The sequence below is a fragment of the Ovis aries genome, chromosome 1 (genome assembly GCF_016772045.2).
Source record: "Ovis aries strain OAR_USU_Benz2616 breed Rambouillet chromosome 1, ARS-UI_Ramb_v3.0, whole genome shotgun sequence".
In the NCBI taxonomy this organism is placed as follows: Eukaryota; Metazoa; Chordata; class Mammalia; order Artiodactyla; family Bovidae; genus Ovis; species Ovis aries.
Window position 1 is genome coordinate 201836402 of NC_056054.1, and position 19221 is coordinate 201855622.

A 19221-nucleotide genomic window follows, 5' to 3' on the forward strand; every position below is an offset into this window, starting at 1 on the left:
AAAGAATCTTATCATTTAAAGATATGTAAAGAATCTGCCTGCAATGCAGGAGACCCGGGTTCAATCCTTGGGTCAGGAAGATCCCTTGGAGAAAGGAATAGCAATCCATTCTAGTATTCTTGCCTAGAGAATTCCATGGACAGAGAAGCCTGACAGGCCACAGTCCATGGGGTCTCAAAGAGCTGGACATGACTGAGCAGTTTACTTTTAGAAGTATTTGTAGATGACATGATAGAATATCTGAGATTTGCTATAAAATAATAGTTCAACACGGTGGTGGGGAAAATGAACTGAGTGAGAGTTCAAACAAGATTAGCCATGAGTTGCTAACTGCTGAAGCTTAGATTTGGGATTCATGGGATTTATTATTTTTTTGTCCTGTATATTTGAAAATGTCCCTAATAAAAATTTGCTTGTTTTAAGTCCAAGAAGGAGTTATCAAAGATGAGAGCATCCATCAAGAGAAGGCAGTGACGGGGAACCCAAGATAGAAAATGTCAAGCAGAAAGGGGACAAATGCCCCCAGAGTCATGGTGGGTGAGGGTTGTTCCACCTTATAATCCACCTGGAAGAGGTCATTCCAGACAGCGAACACTGCCAGATGGCAGGGAGGATGAAACCAAACACTTGAGTTCTAAACTGGAGAAAATCAGTGCAATTGGTGGCACCTTGAATCGAGGTTAGAAGACGAGAGAATTTCCTAGTTGCTATAAACTGAAACAGGTCATCAAATAAATTATGGGATCTCCTTCTCTAAGGACCTTCAAAAATAGGATCCACAAGGCTAAAATGGAGGCGGCCTCATTCCCCATCCGCCGCCTTTTTCAGGTCACCGAGGCCGCCGGGCACCCGGGGCGCGGAAAAGCCCAGAGCCCGGACAGGGAAGCACCAGTGCCCTCTCACGTCCTCGGCTCTGTCCCTCTCAGGCAGCACGGTGAACTTGGCAGGTCCTAGCTCTGCCCATAATTATGAGATGGGTGGAAGGGGATGGGAGGATGGGAATGAATAGGACTACCCACTGACTCTCCACCGTCCCTCGGCTCAGAAACTAGAACTTGAGATTGTCTTCGCCAGGGGTCACGAAGTTTGAACTCGCCGACAGCTGCGGGCCTGCACAGTGGGGCCTGGAGCAGGCGGGTGCGGGCGGCTCCGGGCCCGCGCTCCGGCAGATTCCTGAACGTCTTCCAGGCGGCCTGGAGCCGGGCTGGGCCGGGCTGCACCCACCCACCCCATGCGCCGGCAGCGCCGCTGCCTCAGACCCGTGTCCGGCACCTCACCGCCCTCGCCGGCTGGGAGTACGGCTCGGGGCGTGTGCGTGCATGCTGCCGGGGGGCTGGGGACAAGAACTGTCTCTGTTTCAACCCATACCCGGCTATAACTACCTGGGTTTCACTGCACGCAGCCTCGACTCGGAGGCGAGCCTGCCGGCCCAAAGCTAGGTTAGGGATGGCCAACGGTGCGCGCAGGGACTGCCGCCCTCCCTGCGCTCTCCCCAGGAGCCCCCCTCTCCCCTCTCCCCTCCCCCGTGGGAGCAGGGGGAGGGGCCCCATGACGTCATGGAACTGCAGGAGGATTTAGCTCAGGAACCCGCCGGGGGCTATGTACCATTTAAGCCTCCAGTGTACTTCTCTCCACGGCTCCACGTTTCCAAATCCAGCACGGCAGCTTTCCACCTTTCCCGAGCCCTAAGCAGCCCTGGGGTTCTGAAAGAAATCAGTGAGTGGTGTCTAGGCCAAGAAGCGTGGAGAATGGGCATGCAGGTATGGTCTGGCAAGGCTCCCACTAGCATGAGTTGGGCCAAAAGGCCATTAAAATGCTTCTAGCAAGGCCTCAGACAGTGGGAGAATGATTTCAGGCTGAAAAATGCCTCATAGCACAGGTATTATTATTATTATTAACAGTAATAACAGTGCAGACAATTATGGAATGCTACTGCCTTCCAGAGACCAATCAGACTGTTTAAGTAGATGCAATTTCCCTACCCCCACCCCATTTTACAGATGACAGATTAAAGCTGGAAGAGTTAAGGAACCAAGGAGGATCCAGGATCATACAGCTGGCAAGTGACAGAGCCAAGATTTAAACCCATATCTCTGTCTCCAAGCTCAGGCATGCTCCTTCCAAGACAAGGCACTGCCTCTCAGTTTTCAAATAGGTGCATTCCGAAGGTGGGGGCATCTATAGCCAGCAGTCCCCGAGCTCCCCCCACCTCCTCCACTCTCCCCAGTCCACCTATGACTCAGTGAGATGGTGGGGGAGGGGACATCCTATCATAAAGCAAAGTGAGGACTGTTTGCTCTTCCAGAGAGGTTAATAGCTTACCAAGTTAATAACTAACACTCTGAGCTTGTTATGACCAGAGGTGGAGGGGATAGGGCACACTTAAAACGGCAGTTGGAAGAAAGGGGACATTGTGGAATACTAGGTACCAAGGACTGAGCTGTGCAACTAGTTTACTTAAACAAAAAAAAAAAAAACCCCAAGCTGGCACAGAGGCAAGTATAATACTGATACCAACACTGGCGTGCTGGGCACTCCTCTTAGTATCTATAAGACAGAGCAGTGGTGGGCGATTTCAGTTATTCAAACAGCTGGAAGTTTAATTTTGTGAAAAGTCTAGCATCAGCAAAAGTCCCACGTTGCTGCACTGACTTTCATCTCCAAAGTAGAATCTGGCATCTGACTTGCCTAGGTTTGCAACTGAGCTCTGCCAGCCTGTAGAGTGGAAGTTGTGTAGCCTTACACCAGCACCCTAACCTCTCTGAGACTCTGTCGCTTGGAGGTACCAATAGTTCCTCCCTCATGGTGTTCATGTACGCATCCCAAGAGAGTGTAAGGGCAGGACCAGGACAGTGCACAAGGAAGCTCTCATCAGATAACTGGTAATATTATTATTATTACCTCTAGAAGAGAGGAGGGATTTTGGCCAACATTGATTAAATTGAGCTCATGCAGAAGTAACTACAACCAAAAGAAAGAGTGTCTGAGTGGTCTAGGAGGCAATAAGGGTGCAAGAATTCAGTGCTGGGCACTGGGTTGAACAAAGATAATTTCAGAGAGTTTGGTGAAAAGTCTGATCCAGTGGGATTCTAGCCCAAGTCCCTAAATAAGAATATGTGTTTCAAGGACAAAAAGATGAAAAACATCCCAAAGTAAATTTCTTAACAGTTCATTAATTCTTTCAGGAAGAAAACAGCAAAAAGTTTTTAATTAAAAAAACAATAATAATCACCATGACAGCAATAAGGAGGTCTGGGTTGAGTCCATGCTTTTGGAGGGTTGTACACATACTCATAGGGGCTTCCCTGGTGGCTCAGCGGTAAAGAATCTGCCTGCTATGCAGGAGACGAGAGTTTCATCTCTGGGTGGAGAAGATCCCCTGGAGAAGGGAATGGCAGTCCATTCCAGTATTCTTGTCCATGGGAAATCCCATGGACAGAGGAGCCTGCCAGGCTACAGTCCATGGGATCACAAAAGTAGGACATGACTTAGTCACTAAAGCACCACCATCAGACATACTCGCAGATAAGGTGTGAGTATGCACCCAAGTGTGAATATACAAAGGCAACTCAGACCTGGGATCCTGGCTTTGGACAAGCTGAAGGCCAAGCAGAATCTTAGACAGTGTTTGAAGCAAAAAAAGAACATGGAAAGCATACCTCATTAGGATTTTGCCATTCCAAGAGAGCTTTTTTATCTTTTCCAGAGGGAGAGAGAGTAGCTTTAACAAAAAAATAGAAGAATAGATGATAAAGGTGGGTATCAGAACCCAAGATTGATCAATAGAGAACTAATTGACCTTGGAAAGCATACACATTTAAATCAAAGTTGCTGGACAAACCTATATAGATGTCGTTTGGTGACCACTTCGACAAATCTACAAAGCAGAGTAGGTTCCAGCCAATGAGAGGCAAACAGACAAATGTCCCAGTTTTTTTAAAAAATTAGGGATACATTCTGGAAGGCACAGACTGACAAACTTTATCCCAATCCCTGGGAAAATTCTGGAATCAAGTATTAACTAAGTATTTGCCCTTTACAGACATTTTTGGCTTTATATGAGTTCTCTTATTCCTTTTCTGATAGAGGTCGTAAGGTGGTCATTTAGGAAATATTATTTGATCTCAGCACAATGTCTTATGTTTCAGTGGAAAGAGCACAAATTTGAGGTCTGCAGACCGGGATACTAGCCCAGCTCCACAATTATGAGTTGGGTGACCTTAACCTCTCTGGCCTCATTGATGAAAGATAGGACGTGTTCTCTTAGGTCCCTGTCATCTCTAAGTTCCATGATTCCCCACTGTAATGAAAAGTGGGCTAGGTGACAGTCGTACACAGAGAATGCATCCCTAATAAGGCAACCATACCCCAAGGACCATTTAATGTACAATATCTGGTGTGTTAAACTGACCAAGGAAAGGGCTTGTTCCCTGTTTTGCCCATTATATACATGTATTAAAGACAGTCTCCAAATGAGAAGAGAGCCATGGCATACGGTCATAGAATGAAGATTTAATATAAACTAGATGGACTGGAGGAAGCTTGGGCTGAAAGCCAGATGAAATAAGTATAAAACCCTATGTCTAAGTTATTTAAAAATACGTACACGAGTTCAGGATGAAGACGAGCAGGCCGAGAAGTAGATGATGGAATCAGGATCTGAGTGCCTGAGATGACCTCCCATTCAAGGTGAAGTGATTCAGCCATCATGTAGCTGCTCACAAAAGAGCTAATGCAACTTTGATCATACATGACAGTAAGGATATTGATCATGGCGGACATATTGAGCCCATACATGGGCTCCCCATAGTCTCATTTCTGGGCCATGATAGTACTGGGGGGTTCCAGCCCCAGGAAGGGCTGATGCCTTTGCCACTTGTGCCAGCAGACCCTGCCACAGGTGGTGTTTTTAGTGCCAGGACCTCATAGAGTAGGAGAGTAACAAAGCATAGTCTGTGTAGATCAGGTCAAGTCCACAGGAGGGGCCAGAGGGCTGAGAGCACTCACCCAGAGGAGGCATAACTAGATGGTGGTGTGAGAGAGAGGAGAGAGAGGAGTGGCTAAGACTGAGGCTCCACAGCCTGCCGTCAATCCACGAACTTCTGTTTATAAGTTGTGTGACTTGGGCAAGTTTCCCCAAATGTAAAATGAGGGTAATCTTAGCAACTAATTTATAAGATTATTATAAATCTATAGTAAGATTTATAATAAGTAACTAATCTATAAGATTATTATAAAGTAACTAATTGGTAAGATTATTAACTAATTTATAAGATTATTATCATGCCTATTATGAAGGCAATAACGGAGATGTGTATAAAAGCTTACTGGTCAATGGCAACGTTTTAGTACATATGCATGGTGATGAAGTGTACATATCATCATGTACCTGGTGGGCGCTCCCATGGAGGAGGAAGGAGGCTCATTCTGACTTCAGAAGGGAGAAAAGGACCAATGGGTAGAAGCAGGAAGGAACAGAAGGAGCAGGTCAACATTAAAAGACCTGTCAAATAATCAGAACTTCCTAATAAAGAAAGGAATTCCTGGTCACAAGAGAAGCCTACTCTATTCCATTTTGTAGCTGGGGAAACAAGTCATGGGGATGACAAGATACCATAAATTAGGAGCTGCAAAGAAATCAGGATGCCCGGATGAATGGCAACAAGCCTTACCTTTGTATTCTTCCTCTTTTGAGAAATCTCTATAAGTTTGGATTTGTAGGTAACCTCAAAGAGAGATTTTTGTTGCATGCTTCTAACTTTTTTCCTACCTCATAATAAGCAAGATAAAGAGGGCTTTGTAGTCCAGTTCCCCAACTTTGAATCCCTGCTCTGTTATTTATCAACTGTGCAATCTTGGACAACTTAGCTTACCTCTCTGGGTAGTGTTCTCTTCTGTAAATGAAGTAAATTACCTCCAGTTCTGAAGAACAAGGATCAGAGCTAATATATTTCTTGCTGTGTTGGTGAGCATTATGCCAAGGTAGGCTGACTTCTATTAAGATACCTGAGACAGAGAGAGTCAAGCCTTCTGGCCTTTTGTACCTGGCGGGATGCGGGTGGTGGAGACTGGATAAAGAAACTCTGCTACATCAGCAAGCACATATGCCAAAACTGCACTTAGGATAGAGATACAGGAGACAGAAAAAGTCTGAAAGCCGGCCAGATCTTAAAGTCTTATACTTCTCACAAGAGGGATTAAATGAGAAGGGGTAAGATGAAACTCTCCTGTCATTTGTTCGAATCTGGACTCCATGTCCCACCATATCTTCACAGTGGTGCAGGAGAGACAGGATTGATGATAATGAAGTTAGACTGGAGCTCAGTTTGCAGTTGTCTTCTGAACCAGCCCTTCTAAATCTATACATCAGTGGTCCCCAACGTTTTTGGCACCAAGGACAGGTTTTGTGGAAGACAGTTTTTCCACAGAGGAAGGAGTGGCTTCAGGATGATTCAAGCACATTACATTCATTGAGTACTTTATTTCTGTTATTATTACTTCAGCTCCGCCTCAGATCATTAAGCATTAGATCCCAGAGGTTGGGGACCCCTGCTAGAGATGGTTCCTGAAGCTTTGTACTGTACCCTCAGAGCTGACAGAAAATCACCTCCCTCATCTCACTGCAGTGGATAAGGCATTAGACCTGAGCAACTTTAGCCAAGGCTGGCTGGTGGCTAAGGGTCTGTCACATTCTTGATGAGAGCCCCCACCACACTCACCGCACCTTGAGTTGGGATACAATGAGGACATTAACAGATGACCTTTTTTTCTCTGTCCCCCAGTGTGACGGGGTTGGGGTGGACCTGAGCAGCATCTTCCTCGAAGGCATTGCTATTCTCAACATTCCCAGCATGTATGGTGGCACCAATCTCTGGGGAGAAACCAAGAAGAACCGGGCTGTGATCCGGGAAAGCAGGAAGGTCGTCACTGACCCCAAGGAACTGAAATTCTGTGTCCAAGGTAAGCCAGGCATGAGAAAAATAGTGCTGGGTCAGTGCCCCAGTGGGAGCCATATTCAGGTGGGTCTGTGAGCAAACCGTATTAGGGTCTACAGCAGGCTCTAGAAGGTTCTGCAGCTTTACAAGAACCCAGCGATACACTGACTCATCCCTGATGCATCATCATTTATAACCTAATTGAGAAGAGAAAATGTATAGTAAGGGATCGATCCCTAAATGGCAGTCAGTAATCAAACCTTGAAACTCCATGAGGTTAGGAGTCAAATGCTACTTGTGTCAGGATTACCAGTCCTTCAGTAACTAAATCCAGTAGTCAATTTTCAACCTTGATCTTGCTTCATCTGTCAGCAGCATTTGACCCTAACTGATCACTCCTTCCAGGACTCCACACCTTCCTGGTTTCCCTTCTTCCCACTAGTTACTTCTCGTTAGTCTCTTTTGCTGATTCCTCATCTTCTTTCTAACCTCTTGATGCTGGAGGGTCCCTAGGCAGGGCCCTCAACCCTCTCCTCCCTGTCTGCTCTCACTCCCTTGATGACCTCATTGAGTAGTGAGACTTTATTTAAGTACCACGTGAGGGCGAGTGATTCAGCAAGTCCAAAACTGAACTCCAGCGTCCCTCCCTCAAACCTTCTCTACCCACAGCCTTCTCCATCTCAGTTGACGATAACTCCAACCTGCCCATTGCTTAAGCCAAAACACTTGGCAGCATCCTCGATTCCCTTTTATCTCACATTTCATATCCAACCCATCAGAAAATCTGTTAGCTCTACTTTTTAAAAACATCTAAGAGTCACCCACTTCTCACCACTGCGTTCCTACCACCTTGGTCTGAGCCACCATCCTCTGTCCCCTGGATTCCTGCACATCCTCCCAGCTGAATTCCCTGCTTGTATCCCCACCCTCTACAGTCTGTTCTCACCACCTCATCAGAATGCCCATGGGCAAATATGTCTGACGGTGCCACTCTTCTCTAAATTCTGCAGTGGCTAAGATTACAATCTAAAGGTCTTCACGTGGCCTCGAGGACCCTAAATGGTCTGGCCTCTCATTAGGTCTAGATGTCTTCTTTTACTCCCACTCAGCTCCCTCTGCCTCTGCCACCCTGGCACCTCTAACATGGCAGGCCGCCTCCATGAGCTGACTCTTCTTTCTGCCTGGAACAACTTGGTAGTGTGCCTTAGAGGCCATCAGGTAGGCCATCCTACCCACCAGGATACAGAACATAGGTCTCTGAGAATGCCCTTGAAATTACTTTCAGCCCTACACCTTACCAGCCATTTCCACCAATGCACCGAATGGGACTCAAAGTTCCTGGCATCTCTGACTCCTCTGTGGATTGGACAAACAGGCCTCACTCACCCCCAGGGATCCCCAGTGGACCTGGTGACCAGGGGCTGGGGGAGAAGCCGTATGTGAGGAGGGCTATGGCAAAGATCCCCCGGTGAGGAGGCAGGAGAATGGATTCAGATCCAGGTGCTGGCATTCACCTACTTCTTGGCACCTCGGGTTTCTTTGCTGTAAACCCCACATCTGATGTAGAAGTTTTGATAACAGAATGGATGGGATTGATCATTGGTTTCTAAACCACACCTGTCTATAGCAAATGAAGTCCTGAGCCCCAGCCTAGATCTCCCTAATCAATCTCTGGGTTGGTTCCTGGGACTCTGGACCTCCCCAGATGATCTGATGGGCTGCCAGGTTTGAGAAACACTGACACAGACAAGTGTCCAGGAAGGTTCTTTGATGTCTGAGGCTGTTAGTCCTAAGACTGGATGTGATCCCACCAGTAGAAGGAAACAAAACTTGGCTGACCATCCAAGAAAGTGGTTACTGGCTTATTTCAGACCTACCTGTTAGATAATCAGATTGTCATATTCCAAGGTCATCAAGAGGCGTCACCGTCACACCTGTCCTTTTTAAGAGAGAACTGGGGAATTTTTTTTTTTCTCTGCTGCCCTCTTAAGTCCCTTTTCCTTCACACAGTAAACTTTTCAATTTGTATAAATTATTAAACTGAGTAATGTGTTCCTCCTTCCTCCCTTGGCAGGGGAAGTTGTGGGTACTAGCAGAGGGTGGGGGAAGCATTGGAGGTTGTAGAAAGTTCCTGCAAACTTTCCCACCCTGGAGCTTTCATCCCAGCCCCCACTCTGTCATCTCAGCAGAACAGAATCAGGGCAGGATCCCACCACCCATATCAGGCAGAGACTTGGGGACACCCTTGCTGAGGATGTGTTCTGGTTAGAACTCAAGGACAACTGTCAGTTCCTTACATGTCTTACCATTTATCTTCCCCTTCTTCAAGCAAGAATAATATCTGCTGATCGCTCATGACCATCATGTACAGGAACTCTCTTCCTCAAATCCCCCTTTCTCACCCCAAGAATATGCTTTCAGAGCTAAAAATGAAGCTACTTCCTGTTCTTTAGATGAGGTCATGAGCTGATCAGAGCAGAGGCTGAAGAGGGAGCCTTGGCTTCTTAGCTTTGCAGAGAACCAACCAACAGTGAGCTCTCTTAAAGGGCCATAATCTCCTTTAAGGCGGATTCATGTTGATGTATGGCAAAACCAATACAATATTGTAAAGTAATTAACCTCCAATTAAAATAAATAAATTTTTTTTAAAAAGATGAGATGTTACTGAGGAAAAGCTAAGGAGGTGACCCATTTTAGTGGAAAAGCACTGGCCTGATGTTGAGAATTCTGGGTTCCTGTGCAGTCTCTGCCTCTCACTAGTGTGTGATGCTGGCAAGTTCACTCACCTTCTTGGGTTTCAGTTTTCATTATCTGTATAACACAGGCAAATCTGACAGTTGTATGGGTTCCTGTAGCGCATAGGTTCCTTACAGAGCTGCAGCTGCAGAATTATGGCATGGCCAGGTTTTGGTCCAATGGATTCCTTGAACAGAATTATATGGCAGGTTTCTTTTTCCAGTGTGTTTTGTCTCACACCTTACAGGCCAGTGGCTGAGAAGGTAGGGATCTCTCTCTCTGCACCGTTCATCATTTGTCGGGATTTGTTGCTCTTTGGCAATTTTACTGGGCTTTAGGGTCAAGGAGAAGACAGGAGAAATTAGTGGGAGGGAAGGGGTTTATCATAGGAAATATTAAAGGAAATGACAACAGAAAAGGTTACTGTCAAATCTCATCATGGGTCAGTCTTTCTTCTAGGAAAAGCAATCCAAAAAAGATCAATCAGGATTAACATGGGGATGTCCCTGGTGGTCCGCTGGTTAAGATTCTGTGTTTCCAGTGCGGGGGTTTCAGGTTTGATCCCTGGTTGGGGAACTAAGATCACATATGCCCTGCAGTGTAGCCCCCCAAAAAATGTTTTTTAATTAAAAAAAAAAAAGATTAGCATGGAATGAGTTCTATACAACCGTTGGCTGATTAGAAAGCAAGAAGGGGTCCTGGGAAAAGCACCAAGCTTGAAGTTGAATGACCTGGGTTTAAATTTAGGCTTTATACTTTATAATCTTATAAACCTTGGAAAGTCACCCAACCTTTCTGAGTCTCAGCTTCCTTATCTGTAAAATTGGCATAATAACATCTAGCTTGTTATCCTGATGGATGTCAGAGTACCTGGAACATAGTATAACCTCAAGCTGTAAGAAAATTTTCTCCTCATCTTTCTGTTTTAAATTGGTACTAACAGCCAAATTTCTGATTTTGAAGTTCTTATCTCTAGCCTTGCCACCTACCCATACTGTCACTAAGAAACAGTAGAGATCCTGCCAAACTCCAGCCTCCCCTTTGCCCTAGTACATTAAACTCATACCATCAATTGTACCTACTGCCTCTTTTCCAGACTTTTCAAGGATGGAGGCTAGATGATTTTAATTTTTGTATCCCCAGTGCCTGACCCAATAGAGTTAGTCAAAAGAAAAGAAAAAAAGTTGTTGGATAATTGAGCAGTCCACAGCATTCATCCTTTTTAGTGTTTGTAATACCAATAAGAATAGTGACAGATAGTATTTTGTAGCTAGTTTTGCATATATTGACTTAATCTAGTCCTAACCAGAAACCCATGAGTAAGGGTATACCCACTCCCCACCATGTCACTATTTCATAGTTGAGAAAAACAGAGGCCCAGAGAAGTGGCAGGACCTACACAATTTATGTCCAGTGGTTGCAGCAGAACCAAGTTCATGATTCCTAGCCTGGCCCCAAGTGGTTAGTGTCCACCTAGAACATTTATTTGAGAACCTACTATGTGCACTGCGCAAGCCAGAGACACTCAGGAAACAGGAAGTATTTATGATCCAATCCAAACAAACACTTGGTTGAAATTCTGCTCCTCCTGCAAGACCTACCGCAAGGGCCATCTGCTTCCTGGTGCCTATAGTGGCACCCCCGGAAGTGAATCTGGCCTCTGAGTTCCTAGAGCACTTAATTTTGCCTTTTGTCTTGACAGCACACTGGTTATAGGTGGCCTTTTCTCGTAGGCATGTGTATCCTCATCGTATCTTTCTCTTGCCAGCACCTGGAAAATAGGGAGCATGTGTTCTTCACCTTTGTGTCCCCTTCAAAGACTAACATTCTACCTGGCCCATTTCTATAGAAATGCTTGTCAGAAGGAGGTAGAGAGAGAGAAAGGAATCTTGCCTTTGGTCTGTGAGCACAGTGGGCAGTAGATTCTGGAGCTGGACAGGAACAGACCCTCCATGAAAAATGTTAGAGAAAAATCGTCTTATAAACTGTTTAATGCAAGTATTTGTGAAACTGAGAATTTCATTTTATGAAACCATTAGAAACTCAGTTGGTAAGATATGCCTGAAAAAGTGAAAGTGAAGTCACTCAGTCGTATCCAACTCTTTGCGACCCCATGGTCTGTAGCCCACCAGGCTCCTCTGTCCATGGGATTTTCCAGGCAATACTGGAGTGGGTTGCCATTTCCTTCTCCAGGGGATCTTCCCAACCCGTAGCCTAGAGGACTTATAGCTGAGAGTCAGTGTAGAGTAAGAACCTAACCATTTAACTAGAACTTGAAAGACCTAGGCCTCCCCACCACCAGCCATGTGACGTTGGTTGAGTCATTGAACCTCTCCAAGCCTCCATGTCAACCCTTGCAAAATGGAACCTGGTATAATCTCTCTCCCTCAGCATAGCCACCTTGTTTTGAGGGTTAAATGAGATCATCCACTTAGAATACTTATCAGAATGCCTAGAACATAGTAAGCACTTGATCAATAGTGATCAGAAGAATTAAATGATAAGTATTTGGTATGTAAGAAAATGACCAAATTTAGAATTTCACTCTCTTGATCTCTGCTTCAGAAATTTGGTCTAGAGCAACCCATAACTCTAACAAAGGTTACTTGTTGGCACTGTACCTAATGTGTTTGGCTGTTGCTGCCAGTGTGGGGGTTCCACCTGAGCAAGCTGTCTGCTGAAGCAAGGTAAGGGGAACCATGCCAAATCTTGAAGCACCAAGGGTATGCACGGCACAAGATTGCATCAGTCCTTATCAGGCTAGAGGCTAGAGAGTAAAGCCCTGGAAACTGCCACTGCTTCTGTCTGGCACCACCCTGGATGTGAATGCAGAGACTTCCTACACATGTTCTCAGACTCTTCTCTGAGCTTCATATCTGTCCCCGTCCAGCCTTCAGTCTGGAGCCAGTAGTAGCCTTGAGGCTATGTCAACCACAGCTGGCCCCTCTGGTTATTCAATATTAAGGTCACCTTCCCCTCAGTGATTTCTTAGTCAATCCCATTTGAACTGCCACCAGAGTGTCCTAGACGAGTTTCTAAGCAGTGAGGGCATAAATCTGCCTGGAGTCTCATTAGGTAATAATTTTTTCAATTCCTTGTAAAGACAGGGAGACAGACACCGTTGGTAGGATATACAGTTTGAGTCAGTTTCCCAGCAGTGGGGACAGGCTTTCTGTCATTTATTCAACACACACATACAAAGCACCGGCCAAATGCCAGGCACAGTGACGAGCAAAACCAGGCCTAACGCCTGCAGCCATTAGGGATTGCGGGAGCCAGGCCTCAGTTAAATAGTCCCACTGACAGGTGTATAATTAGAATCTGTCATAAGTACTAAGAAGGAGTATCACGGCTACCCAGTATGCCAGTCGGCCAGCCGGGTGTGGCTACAGATATGCCTCACTAGCTTGGTACTCAAACCGACTAGCAGGCACTTACAGAGGCAACCTCCTGGCAAAAGCATATAGTCATCAAATATGCCGCCCAGATGCCCAGGCCTTGCCTGGGAAGAGGAAAACCCGCCGCCTCACACTCAGTTGACACCACTATGCAGGCACAGGTCATTCAGTCTGCCCACGCAGTGCCCGCATAGATCTTCACTAGTTGTATGGGTCATACCCTTAATCCCAAAACAAGGGAAAGGGACCCCAACTAGACATGACAGATCCACCATCCCAGGTGGAGAGCCACAGTTCAGTGAGACAACACGATAATCACGAGCACATGAGTTCATTGCTTCTTGGGGCTCCTTCCTCACTTGTATGACACCAGAACAGAAAGTAGCCAGTTGGGTTCAAGAGCTGTCCAGGGCTGTAGGTTCCCAATTTTCCTATTTGGTGGAGACCTGACCAGAAAGACAGTCATAGTGAGCAATCACCAGCTTCTTAATGCTCATTCAAGTTGAAAAATAGAAATGTTCCTAAAAAGCATGCATTTTGCAGAGGTCTCTCTGGCCAAGGTCTCACCTCAGGGCTGAGACAGAGCAAGGAGAGTGACCCCCTAAGAGCCTGGAGATACTTAGATGTGCACTGGGATGTCCCTCAGTGCTGGGAAGTAACCATGGCAACATACTAGTCATTCCTTGTGACAGTGGCAGGCCTGCAGAGTGACCCTGCTCTGCTTTCCACAGAAAATCAGCTTTGTCACTCAGTCCTTCAGGCACCCACATTGGAATCAACAAAGCCCAAGGCATTGTCTTCGCCCTCTTTACATATCCTCCCTCCTCTCCTATCGCCCACTACCCACCCCCACGTTCCCTGCCGTGCTGACAGCGTCACCTGTTGCCCAAGGTAGGGACCCAGAGTCAAGCATTTCCCCTGTGGTTTGCTCATGAAACTGTCCTGTAATTATTAACTCAGATGGTGTCTCTCCCACCCAACTGTGAGCTCACAGTTCTAGATGTCATAGTTCCTTCTACTTGCCTATGCCTGGCATGGTCTCTGAGACCTCGAAAGAGCTAATTAACATTGGTTGACCAGGAGCTCCCAGGGCCAGGAGCACCCGGAGTGGTAAGATAGGGAATTGTGTTTGATGGGATGGAACATGTGTGTGTGATGCTCGTGAGCAGTGTTCCAGGGCCTGTGTGCTGGCGTCAGCCTGTACAGGAGGCCAGGAGGTCCCCTTCCATCTTTACTGGTCCTCTCTCTGAGCCCCTGTGTATTTTCAGCTGCCTCTATGTTGCGCAGCCCCTCTGCTCCTGTCAAGGCTGTCTGCTGGACTCTGCGGGTTATCCAGGGGTGTTTTCACAGCTTCCAAATAAAAGCCATACAACCTGATTCTCAGATGCCCGTAGAAGCTATAATGTTTCCTATGTAGTATTGAAATCCCAGAATCACAGGTCTCTTTAGAAATTTAGAGGTCCTTTCCTCTAGAAAGAGAGTGAGAACCAGCAAGGTGAAGTGGCTGGCTTGACCAAACCCGGACTGAAATGCCGGTCTTTTAGTTCACACAGGCCTGCCTTCTGTGCTCTAGAGCAGAGGTTGCAAATTTCTCCTATAAAAGACCACATAGTAACTATTAAAATAGTTAGGTCTTGTGGGCCATACCATCTCAGGTACAACTGCTTTCCTCCAACCACTTAGCAGGAAAGTGGTCATAGACAACACGCAGGCGAACGGGCGTGGCTGGGTTCCAGTCCAACTTTATTTACACAAACAAGCAGCGGGCTGGGTCTGGCCCTCCAACTGTGGTTTGCCCAGCCCTGCACTGGGACCTCATGTGGTCCACAGCCAGCATCAAAGGCATCACCTGAGAGTGTCAGAATATAGGCCAGACCTCCTGAAGCCAAGTCTGCCTGTCAGCAAGATCCCCTGGTGGTGTTTGCTTGCTCCAGATTGAGAAGTACTGCACTGGTGGGCCCGGCTGCCCCCGCTGAGAATGCCAAGAAGAAATTTCCAGAGTAGAAAAATACGGCCCAGGGAGGTTACTTGGCCCATTCAGGGTGACACAAGTTGGTGGACCAGGGACTAGAGCCCAAGTTCTAGTCTTTCAAACATGGAATTGCTTCTACACACACCAGAGAACCCATCCCATCCTCCCCACTTCTGCCAGTCCCTGACCCAACCCGCATTTACTAGAAATTCGAGTGAAGCAATTCCTCTTTCTTTCCCAGCTGACTTGTGAATCAAGAGAACTCTGCCTCCAGCTGTGTCTCCTCCCACCCACTCCCTGCCAAGACTGGGAGGGGCAGGGGAGGCAGAATTGGGCCTCCAGAGGCTGTTCCCCTTCTCCAGAGGGAAACTTGCTCACACAGGTTCAAGTTGGAGTTAAACTCCAACTGAATTCCTGCCTTTGGAGATTTGCGGCTCAAAATAGAACGAAAGAACCTTTCATTTTTCACTTGCAAAAGAAACTTCTAGACCGGCTCTCTGGCAGGCCTAGACATTGTAGATTTTTCCCTCTTCTGCTTGCCCCATCTTGACCCACATACCAGCTCCTGTTCCCCTGTAGCAGCTTTAATACCTGGCACCTCCTAAGACTCAACCCACAGCAAGACTCCATGCTGGCCACACATTTTGCATAACCTATGCTTCTTGATCTATGTCTAAGGCATGTGAGAAGTTCTTTATCTTCTTCATTAATCAATAAATATGTGTATTAGGCTGTTATTTACTGAGCACATATTTATGAGCCAAGCTGTTGCCTATTTAATTTCTTAATCCATTTTATGGCTGAGGCTAATGAGGTTAAGTGACTGTCCCAAGAATGAAGACAATACCCAATAGAACCAGATGCCAACCTGCCTTCAAGTACTGAATGCTCCAGATGCCATAGAGGGTGTCAGCATGATGACGTGGACCTGACTTCCAATACTTCCCAATCTAATGTAAAAAAATGCATGTAGAACCATCAAGTTACCACTGGCATGATCGGCTGAAACAGTATCATTGGAGTGGGGGTGGGTAAGAATAGGGGCAACATTCCTTAGGAACTCAGTCCCCAGCTGCCCAGCACTGTGCCAGGGACCTTGGAGGCGATCAATAAATATTTGATGTAGGACTGAATGAATGAACAAGGTAGAATGTATGTGTGCCAATACTTGAAGCTGGAATGGATTTGAAAAGATGGAATGAGAGAAGAGGCACATGAGCTAGGGCATTAGCACCTAGCACCTAGAAATAGCAAAGGGAAGACTGGTAAAGGCCTTTGAATAATGTGCCCTTGAATATGTGATCCTTTGACTAACGGGAAGAGATGAAGCATTCTAAGCCAGGAGCAATAGGATGAGAGAGCAGCACGCATTAAATACTGGAAGAAAGGGAACGGAACTGGCAGCAAGAGGTTCAGTTAGGAGGCTGGTGCTGAGCACAGGCTCACAGGTCTAAGGCCGTGAATGAGAGTCAGTGGCACGAGAGGAAAAATGGATAAAAGTCAACAGGAACTGAGAGACAAACAAAGGGAACACTACCCAACAGAGTCCCAGCCTCTTCTGCCCACAAACTCAGCCTTCTCCTGTCTTCCTCCACTTCAGAGCCCTCCCCATTCCCAGTGGCTGCTGTTGGTAGAATGGATGTCTTAAGCAGGGCCCTGTGTCTTCCACCTGCAGCCAGCACCCAGTTCTTCCCATTTTCAGGACAGTTCATCCAACACTTGTTAAGCACCTACGTGAAATCAGCACTCAATGCTACTAGAAATATTCTGCATTCATCGTCTCTTTTTCATCCCTTACAGCACCCCTGAGAGACACTTTATAATTAGAAAAATGAGGCCCAGCGAGATTAATTGACCTGTCCAAGGCCTCACTAATTGGTGAATCTGGGACTAGAGCCACGTCCAAGTATACCAAACCTGGTATTCTTTCCTTCCATGCCACAATACCCTCCCCCACCATCCACATTTCTGGTTGGTCTTGACCCAACAGCCAGAGAGTCACAGCTCTCCTCTAGCTCTGCCCTTCTAGGTACGTGAGTCCCTCTGAGCTGTGATTTGTTCAGTAGGTGTTGTTCTCTGTAATGCACCTTGTGTGTGTCATGCCTCGGGCTTGAACTGGAAAATCTCCACTAACTGATTTATTCTGTTACAGACACTGAATGTGGAGTTGAAGCTTCTTGAGCTCAATGGGCATAGTAATGCCAGGTCACACACCAATTAGGATTTCAGCTTCGGCATTCTGTTTAACAAGACTGTGTTGCCAAGAAATCTCCCCCGAGAGCAGCCAGGGAGGGGCTTACCCCACTACACACCCCCTTCCCTGCCATCAGACACTCCAGCCTGCCAAGACATTTGGTCTCTGCTTTGCATCCTTTATTTAGAAGCTTGTTTTTTATGTCAGACAGGCCTTGGTTTGAATTCCAGCTTTACCATATGCCAGCTCTGTGACATTAGGTGAGTTTTTCAACCTCTCTGAGCCTCAAGTTTTATTTTTTTAATGTTGGGATAATAGTTTCTACCCAACAGAGTTGCCACAAGGATTAAAAACAGTAATGTTTATAAAGCTCTAGGCCTGCTTTAGAGTCTGTAGCCAGTACTGGTCCTTTTCTTCCTGTTGTCATTGGAAGCACCAGCTCAAGATTCCTGTAGTTTCACCACCTCCCAAGCCTTAAAAGACATCTCACTCTTGGTCTTTCTTGCCGCCACGATGATGTCAGACCCTCACCTCAGAGCCACGTGGGGGAGACCCTTTCTTCTGGAGAAATCTCCCACCACACAACTCCACCAGCACTCTGCCCTCCCCTTCTGAAGCACCTGCCCAGAGGCATGGAGGGTATAAGGAGCCCCCTCCCCCAATGTACAGAGCCTTCATCAGAGCCCAGCTAAACCCGAGAAGGGAATGCCACACAGAATGGAGGCCCTGTCCCCCCGCCCCGCCCCACCGCACAAACAGGCTTTTAGGAGCCAGTGACAAAGGCCACTGTGGGTCCACACTCGCTCTTCCTCTTGTCTCCGTGTAGAGCTGCACAGAATGTTCTGTCTTCTGCACAGTGTGAGAAATAGCAAGGCCTGCTGCCGGCCTGCTGCCAGCCTGCTCTTGACCCCACCGACCAGAAACCCCAGCCTCCACCTTTGTTAGAAGAGCTCAAACTAACACTCAGGATAGAATATCCTTGCCTCTGATCAAGGGAACAGAGGCCCAGAGAAGAAAAGTGACTGGCCCAAGGTCACACAACTAGACAGCCAGAGCTGAGGCAGAAAACCAGCCCTGCCTGCAGGGCATCTCCTCTCCCTTCCACCTTGCAGCCCTGCTCCTGATGGTGCTTTACAGACTTCTGGGAGTGGGAGACACCTGCCAGCCAGTGTGACGAGGGCATCAAGGAAATGCTCATCAGGAGGGGTGCCTGGCTGCACCAGGCATTACAGAGCCGTGACTGAAAGGCTCTGCATCCAATTGCTCAGCCCAGAAGCAAGGGACAGTCACCTGAACCGTTGTGAAATTGTATCTCTCTCACTCACTCAAACACACACACGCACGCACGCACACACGCACGCACACGCACAGGGGAAGGAAAGGAAGTTAGAAACTCATTTACAAGTAAAAACCTCCCTGTCTTAAAATAAAAGAAGTTGAAATAGGGATGCTTCTCTTGCCAGAAGGACAGTCACCCTAAAATCTCAAGGTCACAGTATTTCTGCACCTCTCTCCCTCAGCACCCTTCTCCTCCTTTTCCTACCCTCCCATCTCCTTCTCCATCTCTGCCCCCTCCCATCTCCTCCTCTGGCTCCCCTCCTCCCCCTCCATCTCCTCCTGAACTATCTTCTCTGGGTTACATTAATTACCATCTGCAAAAGGCCACACACTTACTATGCAGCAAAGGCAGTTTCCAGGACATCCATTTCTAAAGAAACCTAAAGTCACAGTAATGGGCCCCTGTTTTCTGAGGGCCTTCTTCATGCTCTCTGTGCAGGCCCTGGATGGCATCACTTCTAAACCTTACAGCAGTCCTGCCAAAGTGGTTATTAGATCTACATTTTCCTGATAAGAAGACTTGGAGGAGCTAAGTGACTTATCCCAAAGTGATAGAACTAGTGAGCGCCGAATCTGCCTCAAGCCCACGCTCTGCGTGCCACACTTTGGCCCAGTGGCATGTTCTTCACCCTGGGTGTATAGAAGGCC

The 19221-nt window shown here is 46.9% G+C and overlaps 1 protein-coding gene across 3 annotated transcripts in view; it reads left to right on the forward strand.

Moving 5' to 3' along the window:
- Nucleotides 1-19221, forward strand: part of DGKG (diacylglycerol kinase gamma) — a 226178-nt gene that overhangs the window by 180668 nt on the left and 26289 nt on the right. For all 3 annotated transcript variants that reach the window (XM_004003065.5, XM_042233457.1, XM_004003066.5), the window contains one exon: nt 6783-6960. In XM_004003065.5, the coding sequence (XP_004003114.1) occupies nt 6783-6960 (178 nt within the window). The remainder of the gene's footprint in view (nt 1-6782; nt 6961-19221) is intronic.